Source organism: Pelodiscus sinensis, chromosome 7 (assembly GCF_052426305.1).
Source record: "Pelodiscus sinensis isolate ZL-2025 chromosome 7, ASM5242630v1, whole genome shotgun sequence".
Lineage (NCBI taxonomy): Eukaryota > Metazoa > Chordata > Testudines > Trionychidae > Pelodiscus > Pelodiscus sinensis.
Genome location: NC_143058.1, coordinates 63408600 through 63436049, shown reverse-complemented (window position 1 = coordinate 63436049; position 27450 = coordinate 63408600). Strand labels below are relative to the sequence as shown.

The 27450-nt window shown below is 44.3% G+C and overlaps 1 protein-coding gene across 2 annotated transcripts in view; it reads right to left on the bottom strand.

The window, feature by feature from the left end:
* The window catches only part of UBE2F (ubiquitin conjugating enzyme E2 F (putative)), an 89360-nt gene extending 64091 nt beyond the window's left edge, over nt 1–25269 (bottom strand). The window contains exons 1-4 of one of the 2 annotated variants that reach the window (XM_075933968.2): nt 25059–25215; nt 16437–16570; nt 6749–6778; nt 4067–4132 (exon numbers count right to left, since the gene is read on the bottom strand). In XM_075933968.2, the coding sequence (XP_075790083.1) occupies nt 4067–4132; nt 6749–6778; nt 16437–16554 (214 nt within the window). In that variant the 5' untranslated portion in view covers nt 16555–16570; nt 25059–25215. Of the gene's footprint in view, nt 1–4066; nt 4133–6748; nt 6779–16436; nt 16571–25058 lie in introns of both variants that reach the window. The other variant, XM_075933969.2, reaches the window with a different exon arrangement.
* Between the last annotated feature and the right edge of the window lie 2181 nt (nt 25270–27450).

The window sequence follows — 27450 nt, the reverse complement described above, 5'->3', positions numbered from 1 at the left end:
CTCTGCCTCGGGCTTCCTGTAGTCAGCCGCTGGTCAGTTTCAGCAGCGGCTAAATCAGGATGCCAGTTCCGACTTACATACAGATTCAACTTAAGAACAAACCTAGAGTCCCTATCTTGTACGTAACCCGGGGACTGCCTGTATTGCTGTTAGTAAAATAAAACAATGTAAATATCTGTCTAGTGATGTTCTCCTCCTAATACAGCATGCCAAGAAAATACTCCATTAATGATTAGCCTTTTGAACTGGAGATACAATTACCTTTGCTAAATGAAATAACCAATCATTTATTTTCTGATATTGCTGTAAAACTAACCTGAAAAATGTTCAAATCAAAAATTGTTCAAAAATATCTGGTGTGTACCTTCTTAAAAATGAAATCTACATCTCTCTCTGAGTTGTGTAAAATATGTATTAAGGTTATAAACCACCAATAAGAATGCACTTTTACGTAGAAAACCATAATTAAATCAAGTCTTCCTGACTAGTGATTTAAAATAATGATTTAAATCAAATCCACCCTGACTATTACTGAATAGTCTTTCAACAAAACATCCCTGATTAAACTTATGCAGCTTGCTACAGAATTAGCAGTCCTTTTCTGCAAATTATTTCAGATTTTCACCATCTTTTTGGGTAAGGAGGAGTCTTCAAAATACCAACCATCGTAATAAAATCAATACATCCCCAACTTCCACCCACTGATTTTTTTTGCTACAATGCTGCTAATGCTAATTAAACCTTTAACATGCTAATTAAACCTTTATTCTTACAGTTACTAATTTTTGTTGATTATATGGAGACAGCAGCCAGCTGAATTTCATGACAGCAAGCTATCAAAACAGATATTAATGAACTTGAATCATTCCGTTACAACAAGGGGAAGTGCTGTTTTACTAACATAAAAATTCAATCTGCTAGTTTGGCCTTAATGTTCAAAACTGGATGCCCAAAGTTCAAGTGGAAGATAGCTGCTGGATACTCAACATTTTGAAAGGTAAGCCCATAATCAGCTGTCTAACTGTGGATTCTAAGTATAGATTTTGGAGCCTATTTATAAGCACTTATTTATGCTTTTAATTGCTAGAAAGTCAATAACTGACCAGACAATCTCCATTACAGACTATTTACGGAGGCATGTGTAGCTGCTGCCCGCTATAACTTTGTTAGAAAGAGAGTTTGTCAAGGACAAACTATGATGGGCAGTACGGCTCAAGGATACTATATCTCAAATGAGGCACAGAACTTAGAGTAAAAAATAAAGGATGAATCACTGGCGTTCCACAAGGCGTACAGATAGTTCGGAATAGGAAGCCTATTCCGAACTATCTAGTTCATGCCGCGTATAGCCGCGGGCACAGAGTCCGCACTAGCAGACATTTAAAAATGGCGGCACCCGGCAACATGCAAATGAAGCCCGGGAAATTCAAATCCCAGGCTTCATTTGCAAGTTCGTATGCCTACATTAACCACCCTAGTTCGAACTAGGGTGGTAGTGTAGACATACCCTAAGTCTAGAAGGTGTCATAGGACTCTGTCGCTTTTGCAGATCCAGACTTACATGGCTACCCCTCTGATCTTTGTTTCAATTACCATATTGTTAACTTAGATCCTGTTGACCCTATAGAAAGTCAACTAACATTTTCCACAGTATTATAAAAAGACACCCGATAAGTGAATGGGCAATAGTTAGCACAGATCAACAGATCTGATGACCTTCACATGTATCCAATGAGCATACCCTCTACTCACAACCAGCTACTAATGTGAAAATTTTGTTATGTTTAATACATTCAATCTTTGCTAACAGTTCTAGTATACTCAGTGGGGCAGTCTTACTAAATTTTCAAGTCCAAGAAAACACAAATTGCATGAGCAGTCCATTTAACTAAAAGAGCCAACATTTCTACTGCCAACAATGTTATTTTTTCTACTGCCAACTATGTTCTTTTTTCTTTACTAATGAGTAACAACAGTGACATCTAGCGTCTGCCTGGTTTAACTCTTGGTACCAACACCACATTAGAAGTGTTACTACTATTCAGAACATTTCTCACAGCACCATACGTTTAAACTGTGCTTTCCATTGATAAGACAAGTTTCCTGTGCTGATCAGCATGTTCTTTACTGGCAACAGAGACTGGCACAAAATTAGAGACAGCTCTTAAAAGCTCAGCGCAATTAAAAACTACGAAAAAAGTCTCAACTCACAGAAAGAAGTTGGTATCACAACACACACTACTTTACCACCTGAACCTCACAACTCTATGCTTTCCAGCTAAATGTTAGACAGTTTCATAAAATCTCCAAGTCAGGACCAATGTTCCTGGTAAACTGTGTACTTGTGCACCCGCTCAGAAAAGATTCAGATGCCTCCCAGAATTTGATTAACAGGGCGTCCACATCTAGGTTTTTTGTTGCTCCCCATTAGCATGCCTTAGTGTTCATAAACAATTTATTCTGCACATGGATGGAAGAAATCTACACATGGGTGGAAAAGAGCAGAGGGAACACTGGTCACGACCAAGTTCTGTGGGAATTTGATCAGGCTCTTAATCAGGTAATATTCGGCCCAGCTTTCCGAAAAGCTACGTGGGGATAGGCCCCAGTCTGTGTTTCATGTTCAAATATAGTGGCTTTAATTTTTATCCAGCAGAACCTCACTGTGAAACTCATCAGGAAATGATGAATTCTGCAAATCGGTAAGTAAAACTCAGCTCATTTCAAAAATACATTTTTCACTGTGAAAGTTGTAGTTGCGTTTTTATTACTGATCTATTTCATAGTGTGCTGGCAAATGCTGTGCTGCATATTTGTTGGGAAAAGAATGAGCTCTCCTGACACCACACTTATTAATATTTGCTACTAGAAGATTTGCTTGGCTTTGCTCAGGTCCTTCAGGGAAGGGGGCTGAGGAGGTGGGGTGCAAGAGTCAGAGCAGAAGGGTGGGGACACAGGTGCAGTGGTGGGGGTCTCAGTGCAGAGAATAGGGGTGGTGCAGAAGTTGAGGCAGGGGATGGGGTGGTCAGGGAAGAGAGGGAGGGGTGAAGGAGTCAGGGCAGGGGGCAGCTCGATGCTGCTCCCCGGGGCCGGTCCAGGGTGGCAGGGGTTGCCACTGTCCAGCTGCTCCTCAAGGCTGGGCAGGGCCCGGCCCGGGGCAGCAGGGATCAATCACACTGTCTGGCCATCGGCATTGCTCCCCAGGGCCAGCCTGTGGTAGCAAGGCACGTTGGTCCTCTAGGCCAGCCAGGGCGGTGGGGGCCTCAGTGCTTGGCCACCAGCTGCTCCACAGCTCTGCAGGGCTGTCAGGATAGCGGGGGCATGCTTGCTTGCTGCCCCCATGTGGTCATTCCGGAGTACAACTGTCTCTGCTATCACAGCCCCCCACTTTCCACTTGATGAGAAACAATCCCATTCCAGGCACATCCCATTGTCCTAGCACTGCCAAACCCTGACCTTGCTTTAAGTTATGATAAAAGGAAGCTGCCTACTAAAATTTGGTGGTCCTAGCTCTTCCCATTTAGCAAGAGTTCTTGAATAATGAGACTCAGACAAACAGACAGACGCAGAGCACCCTTTTCTGAAACAAATAGATCTGTAAAGTACTCCTGAAATACTTTTTCAATTTCTCATCTATTTTGTCATCTCTCCATTAACTGCCCCAAAAAGTCTTCAGTAAAGAGATTCTTATAAAACAAGCAGTCTGACAGATACACAAAATTATTTCTGCAAAATAGTTTCAAGTGTCTAGTTCTGCAATTAAACTCCTTAAAGGCTGAAGCTGAGCCAAATGCAATTTGCTTCAGCCTATTACAAGTAGCAAATGTCGCCTCAACATCTTTCTGTTCTTTCTAGACTTTAATAATCTTTATATCTTAAGATTCCATTTTTCAAACATCAATATTTAAACTTTCCCATATGCCCCAACATAAAATCAGTGCCTAATATCTGTTGTCTTTCTTTAATTGTATATTGTCCATAAAACCTAAGCAGTCCACACTCATGAACAACTTTGTTAGCATGTGTTAATACTAATCCATTCCAGTGTTTCATTTAAAAAATTTACCTGGGTTTACAGTTAGCTGAAAGTAATGGAGCTTGTTTGGATCTGGAAAATTCACTTTACACGTACCTGCAAAGGGGGGAAAAAGTCATGAAAATCATCTCTTTCCATTTTGGGGAGCCCAAATGTCCAATCTCTGACTTCATTCAGCGAGTACTGCTTTTATTCCAGTGAGCTCATTAGCTGGGGCTCTCTCAAACACTCTCATGCCCCTCCCTATATAGTTTGGGTTCAATGGAAGTCATGTCATCAAATCACCCTCCATACTGTTACGATCTGCAGTTACAAAGAAGGAAAAATGTACCACAACAAGAAAGTAGGCCATGGGGTATTTGTAACGCTAATTAGGTCCTATTATAGTTGCCATTGACAGATAATCCAAGTCTAGAAAGGTGGGACATACAGAACCACTAGCATTTCCCTCAAAGTTCTAGAGGCAGCAACTCCACTTTAAAGTTTTCTGTCCTCAAATCCAGTCTCCTTAAAGGAACCTCAAATGGAATTGCCGTGCTGAAATGGACCGGTGGACTTCCCCAGTCCGATAATGAGCCTCTGGCAGTCCCATGTGTCTCATGCTCCAAAAAAGGACCAGAATAGACTGAGCAGGTTATACACATATAAACTTTTGGCTGGATAACTTTTCCACCAAACCCCGGACCATGATCATATTAATGACCTGAAGTACAATGACCAATACTAACTTGTAATTTTCACAGTCTTGATAGAGTAACTGCAAATATTCCTCTTCACGTAAAAGAGCACTTGAAGGGGGGAAAAAAAACCTTAACACTTGTGGAGAGGAAAAAGATTTCCCAAACAAACAGGGAGAAATCTCTGCCATAAATTGATGCAAATGCTAAACACAGATTTATACAGAAGTAAGACAGACTGTACAGCAGGGATCTCAAACTCCTGGCCCATAGGCCATCTAGTGCTGGAGAATATTCGCAATCTGGCCAGGGAGAGCAGGTGGTGTCCAAACCTGACCCCATGTCCCATCCCTTCCTACCACGGCCCTGCTCTTTTCCCCCTATGACATCCTGCCCCCTGAGGGGCCCAGCCTTGGAGATTATTGGGGGGCCTGGTGTGGGGAAACAGCAGTAGTTGCCCCCTGTCCTCCAGCACTGATGGGAGCCACATGGAAGCGAAGCGCACTCGGCAGGTGCACTCACTCCACTTCCTGGCAGCTCCTGTAGGAAGGGGCGGGGCTTAAGGAATGGTTTAGACACGCCATCCGTGGGCCACCGGGTCAGATTGCAAATATGCTCCGGCCCATGGGCTGGGAGTTTGAGACCCCTGCTTTAGAGTGAAGTACAATTCTGGGAAACTCTAAACACCAGAACAGGCCAGATGACGTCTGTTACCTCGAAAAAAGCAAAATTCGGTTTTTCCCCTTCTATAGAAAGTTTCACATTTTAAAAGGAAGAACTACATTCCTCAGAGGTCTGTGTCCCAAGTTATTTCCTTCACAAACCAGAGACAGTTGATTCACTCTGCAAATCTTTATGTTTTAATTTAATGTACTACTTTCTAAAAACCTCCCTTTGCCACACCACTTGTATCCATACAGAAAAACAGACTCCAAGATTGCCGTGTACTGGAAATCACTCAGGAGCTGATTGGCATAAGATACTATTATAACAAGGACAGTCCTAATGTGACGGACCACGTCTTTTGTGGCACTGAAAGTCAGGAGTTACTATTTTTGAACATCAGGGTTTCTAAGTGGGACAGTAACTTCCATGACAGCCTATGGTACACTATTCTGTACTGCATTCCACAACACATTAACTAAAAATACTATTCACATCCACAAAGTGCAACAACAGCTGTGTTGTACTAAATAGAATACGTCTGTTACCCAGGGACCCCTTGCTGCCAGTTGGCTGTGATTCTACAAGGATCCCTTCGGTTAGATATCAGCATAATAATTCACCAAAGGGTGGCACGTGAAATCTTTATCCAGAGCAAATAACCAACCGATTATCATCATAATTGTGAAATGTGGGTATGGATAATAGTTTCTCACAGCATATTTTAACACATCCTCCCACCCCTGCACACATTTAAATATTTTAGCACAAAATAAATTGCACATCAAAACTAAACAAATCTACCTAACATTCCTTGCTCCTTTAAGAACAAAAAGTGCAGATCTCATCTCTCAGGAGTTATTTTTAAAGTAGTATCCCCAATATTCTAATCTAGTGATTGTGTCAAGTGACAGCAGCCTGAAAATGATGATGAACTACTACTTAATCTGTTTTACAGAAAGAGTTAACTCTAACTCTCCTTTATCCTTTAATTAAGTATCCCACTTCACTTGCAAATTAGAGAGAGAAAAGGGAGAAGGTACCAGCAGATATCCCCACTCAGAGAACAGAAACCCCTTTAATCCCTGAGATTATTATTGGAGAAGGAAATTAAGTTTCCCCAAATCTATAGCAGTGTAGATTTAAAAAAAAAATAGTTGTTACTGTTTTGAAGGGAAGTTAGTAACAGATAGCCCCTAGAAGAAATACATATATTGCCAACCCACTGAATGCTTAAAAAGGATGAATATGCATTGCCATCTGCACAAAATAATGTAAATATCATTGTTCAAAATTATCAGAAAACAAGCAAGCTGTCTCCATGCAATTTATCCTTCGCCTTGAAATGCATAAAATTGAACACCATACTTACAAGGTAAATTAGCTTCAAGTTCTGCAACCTCTGTTGAAAAGAAAAGAGATTACCATTAGCGCTGGCTTCATTTTGCATGTGAAAAAAAAAAGGTCTGAATAGACAGAAGTGCTCAGCTTAAACAAACTTTTAAACACAAAGAACAACAACATGTCACTGTTTTCAAGGTATCGTTTACTCTGTTCCAAGACATCGCCTTCAATCCCTCCTTGTACCACACTTCGTGAAATTTGGAGATGTTTATCATGAAGTTCAACTTCTCTTCATACTCCCTGGATAGATGCTTAAGCAACAAGCTGTGAGATCAACTCTTTTTAAGACAGGGTGTATCTGAGGACGAACGTCTTTGAGAGATTAGAGCTCTACATACAAGGTTCATAGCACCTACAAATGGGAAAGTTTTGTTTATTTTTTGGGAATAACTTATTGCATGTAAGCCTCACAGTTGAGGAAGAGAGATTATAGGCAGCCAAAAACAAGCAAAAAACCTTCTTTCATGTCATTCCACTGGCTTGCAGTAAAATTATAGATTTTAGCTTGCCGTAAAATCATAGGCCATTTTTAAAGAGCAGACCAACATTCCCCTCAAACCAAAATCATTTGCTAGTTGTATTAAGTCAGTTTAGAATGCTTTGCACAAAAATGCATAGCTACCAAAACATATGCACAGCAAAGCTCACTGTCCGAAAAATAAATGTCACTTCAGTGATGGGAAAGCCCCAAACGGGATATGTGTCCTAAGCATTAAGATATTTATTTGATATTTGAAGCCTTCCACCATCCCTTGGAAGCAAGAATGGCATGGTATATGCAATAAGCAGGTAAAATCATGGTTTTTAATGCCCCAGGTGTCACATTATCGGATTAAAATATGATCATGTATATCACTGTTGCAACCACTGTTATATATTCACAACAAATCTTGTATAAACTATGCCAAATAAAATACCTAGGAAGAGCTTATGTTCTGCTGGTTATGGTTAAGCTATTTGTATGCACGTATCATTTTTGTGTTTGAAGTCATGAGTATTGTCTACGTGCTTGTATTTCAGTAAGTTTGATTCTGAGCAGCAACAGTGACGCATTTGGGCTTGAATGCACTATTCAAGTTGAATGGCCAATTGAGGAGTAATTGTCTATAGCCAAGCCAAGGTACAGCCGCATTTGCTCTAATCCCACTGACAGAGACCAGAAACTTCAGGATCTCTACCAAGCATTTGTAAATCTCAATTACCCACCAAGGGTAATAAAAAAAACAAATTGAAAAGAGCCAGACGAATACTCAGAAACCATCTACTTCAAGACAGGCCCAAGAAAACCAACAATAGAACACCACTTGTCATCACCTATAGCCCCCAACTTAAACCCCTCCAACACATTATCAATAACCTACAATGTATGCTGGAATAGGATACTACACTCCGAGAAGCCCTGGGAGACAGACCCATAGTCTCCTATAGACAACCACTTAACCTCAGGTTGATTCTTACCAACCACCACAGGACATGACATATACCAATACCAACCCTGGAACTTTCCCTTGCAACAAACCCGGTTGCCAACTTTGTCCACATATTTACTCTGGTGACATCATCACTGAACCTAACCATGTCAGTTACAAGATCAAGAACACATATTCCTGTTCATCCCGAAATATAATTTATGCCATCATGTGCCGACAGTGTCCTTCTGCTATGTATATTGGACAGACTTCTCAGATACTTCGCCAAAAAATTAATGCCTGCAAATCAGACACCTTCACAAAGATAAACCAGTTTCTTTTCATTTCAACCGACCTGAGCATAGTCTTAACAACCTTACTACATGTATCTTACTTCAAAGAGACTTTAACACCAGACTACAAAGGGAAACCTCAGAACTGTCATTCATGCTTAAATTTGATACTTTACGAATGGGCCTCAACAAAGATGCTAACTACCTTACCCATTACAAAGATAGCTTCCCCAATTATCACCTCTAGTATCATTCTCTCAGATACTAGCCCTCCCCCTCGCCCCGCTTCTGTTCTAAATCTGATTTGTCAGTTTTATAATGTGTTCACTTTTTTTCATTGTATTCCTTTGGTATATACGGTCATGCCAATTCTCTTCCAGAATTTGATCTGAGGAAGTGGGTCTGGTCCATGAAAGCTCATCACCTAATAAACCATCTTGTTAGTCTTTAAAGTGCTGCATAGTCCCTTCTTTTGTTTCAATAGACCCTGAGACACCCCCATCCACAACTGAGGAGCCTGCCAGGAAACATTCAGATTAGCACATGGGCAACGGCACCAATGTACATCAACCTGCCTGGACAGAGAATTTCTAGAATCCATTAAAACGGACTCATGACTTGAGTTGGCACCGTCACTGGAATACACAATGTGTTATGGAGTAAGGACTGGAGAACGAAGGAAGTCTTGGAATTCTTTCCTTTTCTCTCTCCGTTGAAATAAATGAAAATCTAAAGTTATCAAGCTAAACAGTAGATCAAGAAATAGATATTTCTATCATCAACTCACTGATTAGTATTTCTGATTCCCTAAGAAGCAACACGTACATATGCACATGGTAGCAGAGTTAACATAGCAGCTTCTATATTCCATTGATAAATTCTGGTGATGATAACATCAGCTACTTTGACTTTCTTATTTCATTATCTATTAGCAAAGGTTCCCCTTCTTAACCACTGTTTGGAGGATTCCAAGTGACTATACCCACTATAAACCAAACCGGACATCTCTAGAACTACCCAGCCATGAATGATATCTTTTTGTAACAAAGACAGGCAGGAACAACCTAACAAATATATTAAACAGCCTAGAAAAAATCTCTCTCATGTTTTTCAAACTGCCCCCAAACCTTTCATTTAGTGGCATAATGCAATGTCTGAAATTTTGCTTGGAATATAAACCGTCCCATCATACACAGCAACAACATGTGGGGATGTTTTGGGGTTTTTTTTTAAATGCTTAGAACAGGGTTGGGTAAATACCAGCCTGCAGGTGAGATCCTGTCCGGCAGGATTAGACCCTGGCAGGTCACCACTACTCTATTTACTTGCACGGCTGCAGATACTGGCGATCCTCACTCCCGTTGACTGCAGATTGCTGTTTCCGGCCAATGGCAGCTGCAGGCAGTTGTGGCCTTCCTGCAGCTTCCACTGGCTGGGAATGGGCAATTCATGTCCAATGGGAGCAGCAACATAGCAGCGGCAGGCTGACAGGGGCTAACCCTCATTAACTGCCACCGCTGTCTTGCCCAATCTTGGCTCAGAACATTAACATGCCGTGTTTTGTGATTATTGGTATATGGTGCAATGTTTCGTTACACAGGAAGCAAGCCCATCCCCGTTTTAACCAGAGTGGATTGAAAGTGACTTTCAGAAAGTGAACGATGAAAAGTTGTTTCATGAAAGATTAGATTTACAAGAGAAGTGGAAGACAGGAGAATCAAATGCAGATAATATTATATGGAGAATGTGAAATTGAACAGAAAAGCTGAGATTAGTCAAAAATATAGTTCAAGAATTAGTGAAAACTAATATGAGAAACATTTCTTAAAACAAGCATCTAACTATTAAAATGAGTAGAGTAATTTATTGGAAGGACAAAGCGGAATCCCTAAATAGCTTGGTAAATTTGCAACAGAGATGGAACAGCAGCAAGACGACATTTATAGATGCTCTGGTTACAGAAACTCAATGTCTCACACTGACCTCCACTTTAAGAAGCCATTCCAGCTCAGTATTTACACTAATAATGTACAGCTAAAAATAAGCTACTGAAAGTAATTAATTACGTTAATCTGTTTTGAGACTAAATGCTGAAGTGTGTGTCAAACTTATCAGGTTGAACCAAGTTATTATATGCAGTACACATCTGAAGTTGGTAATTCAATTAGGCTAAATGCCATATACTATATCTGCATGTAACAAACTTCCTGTTCAAATACAGCATAATCAGAAGTTTAACTCATTTTATTAAATGTCTCTTTCTTTGCTGTATGCATAATACATGAATAATCAAATGTATTAACCACTAGAACTTTGCTGCTGTTTTACTATTCTATTGATGTTCTACATATACACAATGCAGCTAACTGGCCATTCAAACCAATTTTATTTGTGGAGGGCGTACTCTTCACACTACAATGCCTCACAATTAGAAGCAGCTATTATTATAACGGATCCCCCGTTTTAAAAATCTGAAAAGAAAACAGAACACTGTGGGGTTTTAAATCAGTCTGAAAATGTATATGTACTGTTGCAAGTATCAGCTTCTGTTATGCGATTCCCACAATGCACAACAGATGTTTAAATCTCAACCTAAAATATAGAATTTTCTTTTTTAGATTTCAAACATATTGCTATTGACATGAAGCTTTCACACACATTTCTAGTGCAGAATCTAAACTGATGAGACAACAACTCTTTAAGGAAAAGTAAGTTGTGTGTCATTAAAGTGGTTTTCTGTTAGACATGGCACGTGACAAACACTGGAGAGATCTCGCTCGCTAGTTCTCATTTTTACTTTTGCTTATAGCCTGTGTCAGTGTTTTCCATGCATTGTACAATGGTTCCCCGTCTGTGTCAGCCTTTCATATGACTGGGAAGTGAAAAACATTTAAAAAACTGGAACATCATTCTAAAACCACACAAATTAGCTGGGGGTGCAGACAAGGGGAATAAGAACTGAGCAGCAACTGCAGAACCTGAATCTACTACTAACTCTTCTTCAGAATCAATTTCAAATCGATTAATCTTTTTAAACAATTTAGAGCATTAACAAATGTGAAAAAAGATTAAGTCGAACATTAATAAATTCACTCTGTTAAAAAACAAGAGCTTTTAACCAATAAACTCCTCCTTCCTCACTGTAAAATTCCCCAATGACACAGATACGAACACAAAGCAGGATCTTGCTTTGACATACGCACGAGCATGAAGCTCAGACCTGAGCCCCGAAAATTAGATGAGATCCTCCCTCATCCCCCTTTACTGAACAAAAGAATACAGGTTGCACTTCTATAAACTGGGACTCTCTGGTCCTGCAACAGATCACAGATGTTCCAGAATCAGAGAGTACCTGCGTGGTGTAGGGCAGGGACGGTGGACTGCAAGGAGGGTGGGCTAGGAGCACAGAGCTCAGGGAGCCAGGAAGCCCAGGAGTGGGGGTGGGGGGGGTAGGATAAGCAGAGGGGCCAGAAATAATCTCCCCTGGTCCAGCAAAATCTCTCATCCAGGACCAGTGAGGTCCTGAGGATGCTGGACCAGGAAGATGCAACTTCTATAGGGAAATCACATTTTGTTTTGTGCATCTTTGAACCTGCCTGAATTCAAGACATGTCTTTGACATTTATGTCAACGCAATTCCATTCTCCATATCCCAATTCCAATAACGTAACTCACACTGACATTTCCATTTCCATTCTTCTTACTAAAAACTGTATCAACTCTATTATTGAAGGTGGATGGATGTTTCGCTCCCCTGAGCTATATAATTAAATTGTGGGATTGGTATTACAAATGAAGAGAACTTGTAAAGTCCAACAAAGATTTTGTTCAATACCCATTTTTAATTAGAGTAAAAGATGTAAACGGAACTTCTTCCTCTTCCAAATGCTTACCCGAAAGAGGATGTTGTTAAACCACACACTTCGCCTATATGCAATATAACAGTAGCCTACTGAATTATCAGAAAACTAGCAGCAGTAAGTGAAATAAACCTTGCAGGCTATCAGTGCAAAGGAATGGAAGATACAAATGTCTGTCTAATCCAGGAAAAACCACACAATATGCAACCTTGCACAAGTTCAGTTTACTTGTACCACAGAGATACACACATGAAAATTAGGTACAAGTAAGGACTAAAATTAAACTCAGATAACGTATCAGCGCAAACCTCTCCTCTGTAAGCTCAACACTAGAAATAAAGCCCAGACAATACTTTCCTTCGGATTTGTTCCAAAATCTCTTACCTTAATTAACTGATGTGGGCTTTATTGTATTTATCACATACTGTAATGATCATTTCATTGTAATTCCATTTTAGTTTACCATCAATAAGTGTTGATCTTTAATTTACCCTCAAGCTTTTCTTGTCTTTCTTCCCAAAAAAGCAACATTTTACTGTAAGATGATGCTATGAATCTACAAAAATATATTCCTCTTTCAGCATGCAATGCCTTTTGTGACAGTCAGAAAAGGCCTCTTCCAGACATAAAAGAAGATAAACGAATTCATAACTGAACTCTTTTTCAATCTTTAGATGGACAATGCTATGGAAATGTAAAGTATTTATCTCTTTTTCAACCACACTGATCTTCTTGCTCGTTATTCTGAGTAACAAGTAGAATTACCGTAACAAAAGGATTAGAGTAAAAACTAATTTCAGTGTTTTTCCCAGTTTATTCACAAGGTGCATTTACATACACTTTTTAATCACTTTCCAATTTGGGAAGTCTTTCATAACGTAAAAGCACGGAAAAAAATTAAAATACGAAAATCTGGTTGTAAAACCACAAAAATGATCAGCATGCTTATGGGGCAAGCACAGTCTCTAGAACAATTAATTCCACTTTTTTAACATCTGGTAGCTTGAAATCTCGGCCATATCTCATCAACAGAATGAAATATACAAGTGCAGAGGTGGTGAAAAATAAGATTTTTCTGTACTTTAAAAAATACAGATGAATAAAATGTATGAATGGTCCCATATGCATATATATTAAACTTTCATCACTGACACTCTAGCATGGTATTTTATTCAATAAATAACTTTATAATAAAATGCAATTCTCATATTTTTGCTTGCCGGCCTCTCAGTCATTCAAAAATAATCTGTCTTTGGCTCAGTCCTCTGAGGCACTGACCATCTTAACCAGTCACGACTCACACAAAAGCTGGTCTTCAAAAAATGAAAAGACGGGTCACGGCAAAAAATGAGTTCTCCCTCTCAGCTGAACGTGATGGCTTTCAAACACTTGAACAGCAAAGTTATAAGTGCCATTTCCAATCTCTGAAAGCTAGCCTGTGCCCACGGTATGTCAGGTGCCAGGAACAGATGGCGAGAATAACACAGAGGTGGCTAAGTACAAGGGGCAAGAGTATGAGCCTTGGTCTACACAAGCTATTTTGCATTGACCTAGTTATGCAGAGGTCTTCACTTAACTCTGTCTCCCATTGATGTGAGTGACCCATGTCAACGACACCGTAACATCTCTTCCCCTTGAGCTCCAACCTGCTCCCTCCATCATTTTCTCCCCACTGGGCACATGTGCCTCATCTCTACATTTATCTTTCAGTTCATGTTAGTTTCAAGTAGGTGTCTCCATTTTCTCCTCAGACCTTCTCAGGGGCAGGCACCCTGATCTACTTCTCCCCATTACGGATGTTAGGAAGCAGGTAACTGACATTATCATGTACTGGGTACAATTTGTATCGAGTACACGATTAGTCAATAAGAGGCCCTGCTGCGGCTCTGCAGTTTAAATGGAGTAGGAGCTGGGTGTACAGGCAGGCCAGCTCCTCCTACATTTAAACTGCAGAGCCACAGCGGGGGTAGGTCCGGACCTAGCATGAGCTGGGACTGAGCAGTCCCAAATGGTGCTGGCTCCAGGACCGCTACAACTCTGGTCCCCACCCGTGCACTTTGAAGACAGTGTTCGGGAGGAACCGACATTTAAGCCGGCTCCCCGCAGCACCAGCTCCTGCTTTCCCCCCCCCCACCTTTGCTGCCTCTGATACAGCCTAAGCATATCAGGTAGGTGATTACATTCCTACTGCCCATTCTCTCTACTGTCACACACCTAACTGCGCCAACCCTGGGCTTTGCTTCTGGTTCTTTTCTATCACATTAACTTTAGCACAAGAACAGTCTATCCTAGGGATTTTAGGCAGCAGATGAACAGATCAGAACTTGGGGTTATCAGTGAGCGCCTATCCCAAGATGACGTGTGTATCTCCTGTTTGGCTCCCAGATTATGGAGCTTTTAATTGTGCGACATCAACTGCAGAAGCAGTTAGCAGGGGAGAAGCAGCCGTGTTAATTACTGTTTATCATCCATGACAGCAGCAACCAGTGACCAGAGAGCAACATGGCTGGAAAACAACATTCCTAACTCCCACAATTACTTCCTCCTGTAAGATCTTCAGGACAGGGGCCATCTTTGTATTGTGTGTTTGCAGAATTCCTAGCACAACAGAGTCCTTGTCCCTGGCTAGCATTAGCATTAATAATAATAATCACTCAAAGTCGACAGTAGCCTCCCAAGTTGGGGATGCGTGACTTGGAACTAGGTAAAACTCTTGCACACAGCAGTAAGAAATTGATCTAATCCCCTAGTGTAGACTAAGAATGTAAAATCGCATTTAATTAGTTAACAAGTTAAACATTTAAGTTTGGCCAGTTAACTGATGAAACAGGGACAGGCAGGAGCCCATTCCAACCTGCTGGACTCGAGTGCCTCCCCCTGCCCACCAGAAATGGACCGGAGCAACCCGCATTTCATGGGCAGGGCTGCTCTAGACACTGTGCCAGGCTGCCAATTCCCAAGCCACATGGGGCCAGAAATGGCAGCATGGGGCAGAGATCTGCCAACTCCCACCCCACAACCCTTCTCTCCGACTGCCACTTCTGCTCTCTCACCCCCCCGCCCCCGCGAGACTGCCGACTCGAGTTTGCACAGTCCCCTCTGCTAGCATTGGGCCACCGGTGGGGAGGCTACTCCCAGGTAGCCGGTTACCCTTTCACATCTCTAGTGTAGACCTGGCCTTAGTCTACTAAAGTTTGTTAAGGATGGTTACAACAGCCACTGTATCTTTATATCACTTACCCATTGTGTGGAGGAGGAAGAATCTAAATATATATTTTTAAATTGAAAACATTGTTGCCATTAAGGGTGCTATGAAAATTAATCTGACAGAAAATGAAATGGTTATCTATGGTACAACCGTGCTTCTTTTGTAAGAAAAATGGTGCCAGTACTCCAAGGGGAAAGTTACTGAGCAAAAAAAAAAAAAAAAAAAAAAGCCAAACAAACAAAAAAAAAATTTGTGTGCGCGCGCACACACACACACACACACACACACACACACACACACACACACACACACACACACACACACACACACACACACACACACACACACACACACGGCTTGACTAACAGTGGTGAAATCTACTTGCCAGCCCTGCACTGCGCATGCACAAGACCGGCTGCAATCTACTCACCATGGGCGAGAAGAAACAGCGATTTGTCGAGCCCTGTATACATACATACATACATAAGTACACACACACACACACACACACACACACACACACACACACACACACATGCATGCCATCGCAGCCCCTTGAAGAGCTGCATGTCCCGAGTGGTCTTCCATCGGGAGCCCAGCCGCTAGTACACCTGGGGGGAATGCAATTCATTTCAGTTACGCAGGGAAAATAGGTGCCGGTACGCTGTCCCGGGACACACCGTCACAAAAAATGCACTGAGTACAACCATCCTATTTTACTCTTTTGTATCACAGGCAGTGATTGGAAGGTAAATTACATCACCATTTCTGTTAACAGGGCACACAAGCATTCTTTAACTCTTTTGTACAGCATTTAGTTTTGTTAGTTGATTAAATAACTATACTTAATGAGACAGCATGTCTCTTAAACAGAAGGATTAATTACCTTTAACAAGCAATTTATCTCTAATAGACACTCTCCGCGTCGAATCAGAAGCTGGGTTGGATGCACGGGGCCCTTTGACACCATCATCCCGCTTCAGTTTGCTTGCCAGCGTTAGCATTACTGCCACCTTCAACCTAGAACGCAGGCATCAGAGTAAGCTTAGTCACTACAGTTCCACGTGCAAGATACAAAGTAGTCAAAAGTTACAACTAATAATAGATCTAAGTGGTATCCCTGGTTTGAAAGACTACAGCCGCGCAAGTGCAGCTGCACAGCTGTAGTGCTTCAGTAACGACATTAACAACATTGACAGGAGGTCTCCTTTTGGTATAGCTAATCCACCTCCTGGAGAGGTGGAAGAACCCAACCTAGCGCAATCGACAGACTTCGGTCAGTTTCACTATGGTGCTCTGAGCAAGGGGAGATAATTTCATGTGCAAATACTAAAGAGCTAGGTCATACCACATTAGGTTACAGTGCAAGTGATTAGAGTAGAGAATTCACACTAGCTTTAATGCATTCCGTAGATTTTGCTTCTGTTCTAGTGATAATTCACTGTACTAACCAGCTAATTGTGCCACTTGACGTCACTGTCTGCACAGAAATACACAGAAAAGCCATGGAGGGTGGGGAGTGTCACCGGCTCCTTTCAAGTAATTACAAACATCGGAGGGCACTTGCACATTTTTGGAGGCTACTGCTCTATAGGAGCAAAGTGCTGCATTCAAAGAGAACCCTCCCCTCATGAGTTCTGGCCCTGCAGAACAGGGGACGGGGGGCACTTATCCTGTTGGAGGGAGGGATATTACAAAATCTCCATTCTTGCTGAATCTGCTTTGAGTGCGGCAGGAAGAAAGACATCCCCATCAGGTCCTCCCCACGCTTGCTGGCAGCCTAAGGAACTACAAGTGGAGAGACACTGCTCTGATGTATGGTGAGAAGGGTCATCAAAGGCTTAGTCTACACCAGCGGTGGGCAATGTATGGCCCGAGAGCCACACGCAGCCTATCAAGGTTGTGTGTGCGGCCAGCTAGACATTTTGTTTACTGTTGCTCATGGGCAGTGTTGTCGTTTTTTCCCTACCAGTATTACTGAAGTGACACACACATAAAGCCAGGGCACATGAAGCAAGGTACAGTAAAACTCCATTAGTCCGGCATCCAATGCTCCAAGACTCCTGATGGTCCGGCACCATCAGGAACCCGGAAGTGCTGGGGCAGCCGGACAGCTTCCCCCATTTAGCTGCTGCTGAAACTGACCAGCAGCTGAATCGGGGACCTGCTGATCTGTTTCAGCAGCGGCTGAATCAGGGACCCCTGGGGCAGAGCAGTTGGGGTCCTCCTGGGTTGGTCCCGCAGCACCGTCCCTTGGCACTGCGGGACCAAACTGGCAGCACTCCAGCTGCTCTGCCCCAGGCGTCCCCAAGAGCAGCTGGGGTGCTGCTGGGTTGGTGCCGTAGTGCCGCCCCTCGGCGCTGCGGGACCAACCCGGCAGCACCCCAGCTGCTCTATTGCAGGCATCCCCGATTCAGCTGCTGCTGAAACTGACCAGCAGCGGCTGAATCAGGGACGCCTGGGGCAGAGCCGGACTATTGTAAGAGGGGGCTATGAGGGGTCTGGGGTGGCATCCCCTCCCACCCCACTCCAGACCCCTCATAGCCCCCCCCTTCCGATAGTCCAGCATATCTGATAGTCCGGCACCCCCTGGGTCCTAAAGGTGCCGGATTATCGGAAGTTTACTGTACTTGCTGACTGCACACAGCACTGACTGTGAGAGCCTCTGCATCACAGTTACCAACCCTACCCTTGCCCGGGAGACCGGCTTGCTTTCAACAGTCTTGTGGCCCACAGCGATGGAGGCCCATTGCTGGTCTAACTAGGTAGTGGTTAACGACAAGGCTGTGTCTCCACAACTGTGTCACTCAAAACCGGGCAACGTGGCCAGTTTGTTGGCTCTTTTGTACAGAAAATGTACTGGTTGTCACCAGCAAAACTATTGTCTCTCTCAGTGGAGGAGGGGAGGTGTCATTTTAACACCTCCAAAAGACAAGTTTTGTTTAGTTGTGAGTACAGACAGCCGAAAGCCTGGTCGACACTAGAAAATTAGGTTAGTAGAACTTCCTGGCTCAGAGGTGTGAAAAATACTGCCTCCCTACCCCCTATGCTAGCTACTGCATCTGGGGAAAGTGGAGTACCTATGCCAATAGAACCACCCCTCCCATTGGCACAGCTACAGATGCAGACAAGCCCTACGGCCTGGTTTGGTACAGAGCATCTGGATACACAGGAGGGATATAAAACCATTCACATCCCTAATACAGCAGATCCCAAGCGCCGGTCTGCAAGCTGCTGGCTGCCAGGACATCACGGCTCTGGGGCCAGAGCTCGGATCACTGCCCAGCGCCTCCCCACCAGCAGCGGCTGTTGGGAGAGGCGTGTCCTGCCTCACCTCTCAGCCAACCGGCTCCAGGGGGGGAGGGCTGCACAGAACCCAGCACGGCAGCTTTAGAGCAACCGTGATCCGGGCAGCAGTGCTCAGCTGGCGTCTGGGAGGCAGCACAGGGCTAGGTGAGGGAGCCGGGGCACGCGCTGGGGGCTCTGGGCGTAGAGCTAGTGCTGGGGGACTCTGGGAGTGGAGGCTCTAAGAGGCAGGAAGTTAACACTGGGGCACCCGGGGTGGGGAGCTGATACTGGGGCAGAGCTAGTAGGGGGAGGGCTACGGGGGCAGGGCTGGCACTGGGGGGGGGGGGGCGCTCTGGGGACTGGGCATTGGCACTGGGGAAGATCAGGGGGTTGGGTGCAGTGTGGCTCTGGAAACAGGAGGCTGGCACTGGGAGGTCTGGTGGTGGGGGGGGAACTCTAAGGCTCAGGGAGCTGGCACTGAGGCATATGGGATGGGTGCTCTGAGGGTGGGAGGCTGCCACTGGGGGGATTGGGTGCAGGGGACTCAGGTCAGTGACTAGCACAGGGGGAGCAGTGCAGGGTCTAGGGATCAGGGCTGGGGGGGAGCACTCTGGGCTTTTGGCAGATTGGCAACATTTGATTTGCATATTTATTTGTATAATCAATATGCAAATAAAATGACACCAGTCCGCCAAAAGTTCGTGAATGTGTTTGCCAGTCAATAGTATAAAAAAGTCTAGGAACCACTGACCTAATAGACAGAGGCGCCCGGAAACTGCTCCCAAGGTAAGAGCATATCTACAGTAGAGAGTTTTGACAACAAAACTCTCAGTGATACACAAATATTGACAAAACAACAATGTGCCGTGTAAACAATGAACTATGGGTACGTATCCCACAGTGTTGTGGGAAGGCAGAGCTGATCACATCTTGGGATACCCTCCAAGTTCTCCCACAGCCAGTCCTCAGCTGCTAGGAGCAGCATTATGAGTAGCTCTGAGTTTTCTTTGCTGAGGAAAGAGAGAGCAGCACAGAAGCCTCTCCCCCTACAGCAGCACTCTGTCTGCTGCTGTGTTCCTAGTAAAGGGCAGAAGAGGAGCAGACCTATGATTTACTCTTTTTTTGTTCCCCCAAGGAAGCAGCTCACTTAGCAGTCAGACACTTCCCAGGGCTTTGAAAGGGGACAGGGCCGCAGGCCTGCAGAGATCACAATATACAGAGTACAGCCATCAGAGCACAGATTGTGGGATACTGGTGGAAGCCAGTTGTGGACAAAAAACAGCAGAGTCTACACTGGTTCTTTGTTGACAATAAAGGGAGGGGAGGGGAAAAAAAGTCTCTCCTACGTTGGATTTTTTAGTCACCAAATCTGGGCATTTTTCCACAACAAAAGTCACACTGCAGCTTGTACACTCTCCTTGTTTAACTCGGTAGTTTAGAAGTTACCTTTTTGCTATATCAGTCTTTCCTTAAAGGAATAAGGGAAAATTTCTGTGATACAGCACTATAGACCTCTATTGTATAAAGGCATAAAAAAGTCAGTGCTTGAAAATTACAAACACAAAACCTAATCAATATGCTAAACAAGTAGAACGCACTTATGCAAGACCACCAGTAGTGCTAGAGAAAACTGCTCTTTGGCCACAACCCAAGAATCATGTAAAAACCCCATGCTGTTAGACTTTGTCTTCACTGAAGGAAAAATAATGCAATCTTACATCAGTATCTTGAAGCAGACTACCTCAAATTAAAATTCTAGAAAATGGCAACTGCTTTCCCTTCACTTGCAAGTTAGCAAACTGAGTTACAGCTAGAAAAAACAGGAAGAGGCACCTCTTCACTGATAGTGACTGATGAACCACTTGAGGAATTTAAAGTCGAGGTGATATGGTCAGAACAATGTGGGTGTCAAGGCAGCCAGTAAGGCAACACTAAATTATAATATAACATTAGGGATTAGAAAGATTTGCTGTGTAGATTTCCACCCTGCACCTGTATGCTTCATTTGTGTGAGCAAGTGAAATTTACCACATTCCTGCACCAGCAATTTTACCTTATCACATCCATTTATACTACATCATTTAGAACCTACCAAATTCACGATCATGAAAAACATGTCACAGACCATGAAATCTGGTCGTGTGCTTTTATCCTACATTATACAGATTTCACAGGGGAGACCAGCGTTTCTCAAATTGGGGGGCCTGATCCAAAAGGGACATGCAGGGGGGTTGCAAGGTTATTTGCTGCTCTTATCACTGTGCTGCCTTCAGAGCTGGGTGTCCAGAAAGTGGACTGCGGGCCCAACTCAGCAAGCAGCAGTGCAAAATTAAAGATGGCGATATCATTAAACAAACACAAAACAACTATGATATCATTGGTATTACAGAAACCTGGTGGGATGGGACGCACGATTGGAATGTTGGTATGGAAGGGTACAGCTTGCTCAGGAAGGACAGATGGGGAAAAAGGGAGGAGGGGTTGCCTTGTATATTAAAAATGTACACACTTGGACTGAAGTGGAGATGAACATAGGAGATAGCTGTGTAGCGAGTCTCTGGGTTAAGCTAAAAGGGGTAAAAAACGAGGGTGATATCATGCTAGGAGTCTACTACAGGCCACCTAGCCAGGTGGAAGAGGTGGATGAGGCCTTTTTTAAACAATTAACAAAACTATCCAAAGCCCAAGATTTGGTGGTGATAGGGGACTTCAACTATCCAGACATATGTTGGGAAACTAACACAGCGGGGCACAGGCTATCCAATAAGTTTCTGGACTGCATTGGAGACAACTTTCTGTTTCAGAAGGTTGAAAAAGCTACCAGAGGAGAAGCTGTTCTGGATTTGGTTTTAACAAATAGGGAGGAACTAGTTGAGAACTTGAAAGTGGAAGACAGTATAGGGGACAGTGATCATGAAATAATAGAGTTCATGATCTTAAGGAAAGGTAGAAGGGAGACCATCACAATTGAGGTAATGGATTTCAGGAAGGCAGATTTTGATAAGCTCAGAGAACTTGTAGGTAAGGTCCCATGGGAAGCAAGACTGAAGGGAAAAACAACTGAGGAGAGTTGGAAGTATTTCAAAGGGACGTTGTTAAGGGCCCAAAAGCAAACAATTCCGCTGTGTAGGAAAGACAGAAAATATGGCAAAAGACCAGCTTGGCTTAACAAGGAGATCTTGCATGATCTCAAAATAAAAAAGGAGTCATATAAAAAATGGAAACTAGGACAAATAACAAAGGATGAATATAGGCAAGCAACACGGGAATGCAGGGGCAAGATTAGAAAGGCAAAGGCACAAAATGAGATCAAACTAGCTACAGGCATAAAGGGAAACAAAAAGACCTTTTATAAATACATTAAAAGCAAGAGGAAGACCAAGGACAGGGTAGGCCCACTGCTTAGTGAGGAGGGAGAAGCTGTAACTGGAAACTTGGAAATGGCAGAGATGCTCAATGACTTCTTTGTTTCGGTCTTCACCGAGAAGTCTGGAGGTGTGCCTAACGTAGTGAATACAAGCAGAGAGAGGGTAAGTTTAGAAGATAGGATACACAAAGAACAAGCTAAAAATCACTTAGGAAAGTTAGATGTCAGCAAGTCACCAGGTCCTGATGAAATGCATCCCAGGATACTCAAGGAGCTGATAGAGGAGGTATCTGAGCCTTTAGCTATGATCTTTGAAAAATCATGGCAGACAGGGGAGATTCCAGAAGACTGGAAAAGGGCAAATATTGTGCCCATCTATAAAAAGGGGAATAAGAACAACCCAGGAAACTACAGACCGGTCAGTTTAACGTCTGTCCCAGGGAAGATAATGGAGCAGGTAATTAAGGAAATCATATGCAAACACTTGGAAGGTAATAAAGTGATAGGGAATAGCCAGCATGGGTTTGTGAAGAACAAGTCATGCCAAACTAATCTGATAGCTTTCTTTGATAGGATAACGAGCCTTTTGGATAAGGGAGAAGCGGTGGATGTCATATACCTAGACTTTAGTAAGGCATTTGATACGGTCTTGCATGATATTCTTATTGATAAACTAGGCAAATATAACTTAGATAGGTGGGTGCATAATTGGCTAGATAACCGTAGTCAGAGAGTTGTTGTTAACGGTGCTAAATCCTGCTGGAAAGGGATAACAAGTGGAGTTCCGCAAGGGTCTGTTTTGGGACCCGTACTGGTCAATATCTTCATCAATGATGTAGATATTGGGATAGAGAGTACGCTTATTAAGTTTGCAGATGATATCAAACTGGGTGGGGTTGCAACTTCTTTGGAGGATAGGGACATAATTCAAAATGACCTTAGCAAGTTAGAGAAATGGTCAGAGGTAAACAGGATGAGGTTTAATAAAGAGAAATGCAAAGTGCTCCACTTAGGAAGGAACAATCAGTTCCATACATACAAGATGGGAAGCGACTGTCTCGGAAGGAGCATGGCGGAAAGGGATCTAGGGGTCATAGTGGACCACAAGTTGAATATGAGTCAACAGTGTGATGCTGTTGCAAAAAAAGCAAATATGATTCTAGGTTGTATCAACAGGTGTGTTGTAAGCAAAACTCGTGAAGTCATTCTGCCGCTCTACTCTGCACTAGTTAGGCCTCAGCTGGAGTACTGTGTCCAGTTCTGGGTGCCACATTTCAAGAAAGATGTGGAGAAACTGAAAAGGGTACAGAGAAGAGCGACAAGAATTATTAAAGGTTTAGAGAACATGACCTATGAAGCCAGGCTTCATGAACTGGGCTTGTTTCGTTTGGAAAAAAGAAGATTAAGGGGGGACATGATAGCAATTTTCAAATATCTAAAAGAGTGTCACAACGAGGAAGGAGAAAATTTGTTCCTCTTGGTTACTGAGGACAGGACAAGGAGTAATGGGCTTAAAGTGCAGCAGGGGAGGTTTAGATTGGACATTAGGAAAAAATTCCTAACTGTCAGGGTGGTCAAATATTGGAATAAATTGCCAAGGGAAGTGGTGGAATCTCCCTCTCTGGAGATATTTAAGAACAGGTTAGATAGACATCTGTCAGGGACGGTGTAGACGGAGATTGGTCCTGCCTTGAGGGTGGGGGGCTGGACTCGATGACCTCTCGAGGTCCCTTCCAGTCCTATTATTCTATGATTCTATGATCATACCATGCCATCCTTACTGCTGCACCGCTGCTGGTACTGGCTCTGCCTTTAGTGCTTCGTTCCAAGAAAGCAGCCACCGTTCTCCAGCTACCCAGCTCTGAAGACACCACCATCACCAAACAGCAGCACAGAAGAAAGGATAGTATTCCTGCAATCACCCCTATAATAATCTTGCAATCACCCCAAAACTCTTTTTTTGGGGGTCAGGATCTCCCATAGTTACATCACCATGACATTTCAAATTTAAATAATCAATAACGAAATTTACAAATTTTTAAATTCCTATGAACTTGACCAACATGGATCATGAATTTAGTACAGCCCTATTCATGAATTTCGTACAGCCCTATTCATAATAGACAGCTAGAGACAAAATTAGGTCCAGATAGTGCATCTATAAAAGCAGATATTAAAAAAATAATCTGGGGAGAAAGGAGGGCGCATCCAGTTTGGCTGTATATAGAAACTTCATAACCTCAAAAATGTCAGCGCACTGACTCAGTAACGAAGACTTTAAACAAGAAAATGGAACTGTTGAAGAAAAAGAGCAAAGACTTCAATTATCAAGTTATAGACCATCACACATCATACTTGTGGCATATTACAGGGACCAGAAATGCAGGGGATAGCAGCCTCTAAACCGGATCCCACAAGACTCAGTTGCTTGGTACCAGAGGGGTCATGTTAGCCTGGGTCCGCAGAAACAAGGAGGAGCCCCGCGGCCCTTGGAGACGAACAGATTTATTTGGGCACCAGCTTTCGTGGGCGGACCCCACCCCCCAGCTGCAGGTTCAAGCGGGGCCCCGAATCAGTCTCGGGGGCTTCCAGCAGCCACAAGACCCCTGGCGGCCAGTCCCCGGGGGGGGGGGGGGGTAACCCTGCCCGGCAGAGCGAGCCGGGGGGGGGGGGCGCTCCGTGTTTCTCCGGACGGAGGGGAGGCGGCGCGGGCGCTCGCTGGGGGAGGGGAGCCCGGCTCGCTCCTGAGGTAACTGCCCCCCCCCGGCAGGCCCGTGCGCGCCCACTCGGGGCCCCGCCAGCCCGGCCCGGGGGGGCAGGGTCCGAGTCCCCCTCGGAGGGGGCCGCACTCACCGGCAGCGGAGGGGGGAAGGCGCAGGCCCAGGCGTCTCCAGCCCGCGCGGCGCCGCTCCGGGGGGAGGGGCGGGACCGCCCCCAGCGCTGCCCGGAAGCGCAAACCGGGGCCGTTTCCGCTTCCGGGGCGCGTGGGACCGGCAGCGCCGGTCGGGCCCGCGGAGAGCGGCGGTGGCTCCCGGGAGCTGCCGCGCGGGCCGGAACCACCCGACCGGCGCCTTCACGGCCGCCGCCTCCGCGCGCAGGGTAGATCCCTCCGCAGGGGCGGGGCCTGAGCCGGAAGCGGCCGGAGGCCCCGCCCCTTGTCAGGTGCCGGCGGCAGAGGCCCCGCCCCCTCCTGCGCGTCTCCCACGCTCGCTCCACCCCAGCGCGGCCAGGCTGGGTCAGAGCAGCGACCCGGCGCGTGACCCCTGCGGGCCCTGTCCCAGGAACGCCTCTGTTCTTTTGTGGAGCCCTAGTAAAGGCTTGACCACGTCCTGCGGCAAGGCGTTCTGCAGGTTAACCAGGCCTTGCGTGAAGAAATGCTTCCTTTTGTTGGCTTAACAACCCAACGTTCATTGCACTGGGTCAGTGATGACCCATGGGATGGGAAGGAGTAAATAACTTTATTTACTTTCTCCACCCCAATCATGATTTTATCACCTTAGTCTCTCTTTTCTAAGCTTAAAGGACACAGTCTTATTAATCTCTCCTTCTGTGGCAGCTGTTCCATACCCCTCAATGTTTTGTGTGCCCCCATTTCTGAACCTTTTCTGAGATGAGGTGACCACATTTGTACACAGTAGTTGAGATATGGGCGTACCATAGATTTATATAGAGCAGTGCTTCTCACAGCATGGTCTCCGGATCACTCAGTCTTGCAGGTGTGCTGCAAGTTGCCCCCTTCTGCAATGGGGAGCTCCTCTACTGCTCCAGCCATGCCCCCATCCCGCACAAGTGCCAGAATCACAGCTAACGCACCCTCAACCTGCTCATGCACCCTCTACCCCTCCCACTCCACACGCACACACCCTACCTCCCTTCTCTGAAAAAAAGTTAGAATCAAGCACATAGTAATGATTGGCAGACTGCATAATGAGGCTGTAATGAGTTCTCATTAGGGATGAGTGCATCTCAGGCTGTCTAATGTTTTGACATCTTGAATGATCTAGTTATGTAAATTTACACAAAATGATGGGAAAAAAGCACTTGCAGATTTAGACAAATTTAAACCTCTGGTTTATTTAAAGAGTTTTGATTTTTTTTTAAAGGAAAAAAAATTAACTAGAACGTCTCCTATTACTCCCTCCAAATCGAGGCTGACAAAGTTTGTGCTCTCATATACACCATCTGTCACACTGCATCTACTGTATAATGGAGAGTGTCTATCCAAGGCCTCCTAAATGTTCAGAGCTAGGACCACCAAATTGGGTAGGCAGCTTCTTCTCATAACTTAAAGCAAGGTCAGAGTTGGGTTGTGCCAGGAAAACGGGATCTGCCTAGAATGGGATTGCTTCTTATACAGCCATACTGAAAAGAGACAGAATCACAGGCACATGCAAGGGGCCAGGAGGGGGCATGTTCCAGGAGGGGGCTTCCCCCCCGCCCATACAAGGACATATCTGGCTGTTCCCCTTTGTCAGGGGAATGAGGGGATGTGCATACTTTGCAGTATTCCTCAGTCTAGCTGAGGAGTTCAAAGCAGAGATGAATCAGGCCCTGCCCCAGCTGGGGGACGTGGTCCTCCCCAGCAGAGCCCACCAGAGCTGCAGCCCCCATGGAAAGGAGCTTCTCGCCTGGCCCCAAACTGCTGCTGAGAGAAAGAGGTGGGTATCCTCGTGCCCTGGGGCAGTTGCATAGTGAACCCCTCATCCCTAGCCCCACCCCAGAGCACTGACTTAAATAAAAACACAATTAAGCAAAAATTAAGGACCGGAGCAACACTGGGTAAATCTTCCAGTATTTGTTTGTCCACTAGATGTGTTCATCTAATCTCCCTATTCCTGCGCCCCAGTCATCTCTTATATTAGCTTCTTGTTCTGATCCATTTCTGTTTTTTTCTCTGCCCTCTGGGTATGTCTACACTAGAGTTTTGCTCTGACAAACCTTGAGGAACATCCGCACTGCAATTGCATTCTTTTGCAAGAAAATCGAAAGAACAGAGGGTTTTTTCCAGCATTGGTAATCTTCATTCTACGAGGAAGTGCTCTTTTGCAAAAAAGGCATGTATGAACAGGGAAGAGGGAGTCCTTTCAGAAGAAGAGGAAAAAGCACAGATGCCCTGGTGGCCACTCCGTCCATAGCTATCACAGCTTACATGTGAGATAGCGTCCATTCAGTCTAGACGCTCTCTTTCGAAAAAGCAGATCGCTTTTTCAAGGCACTTTTGCAGGGTGGATGCTCTCTTCCGAAA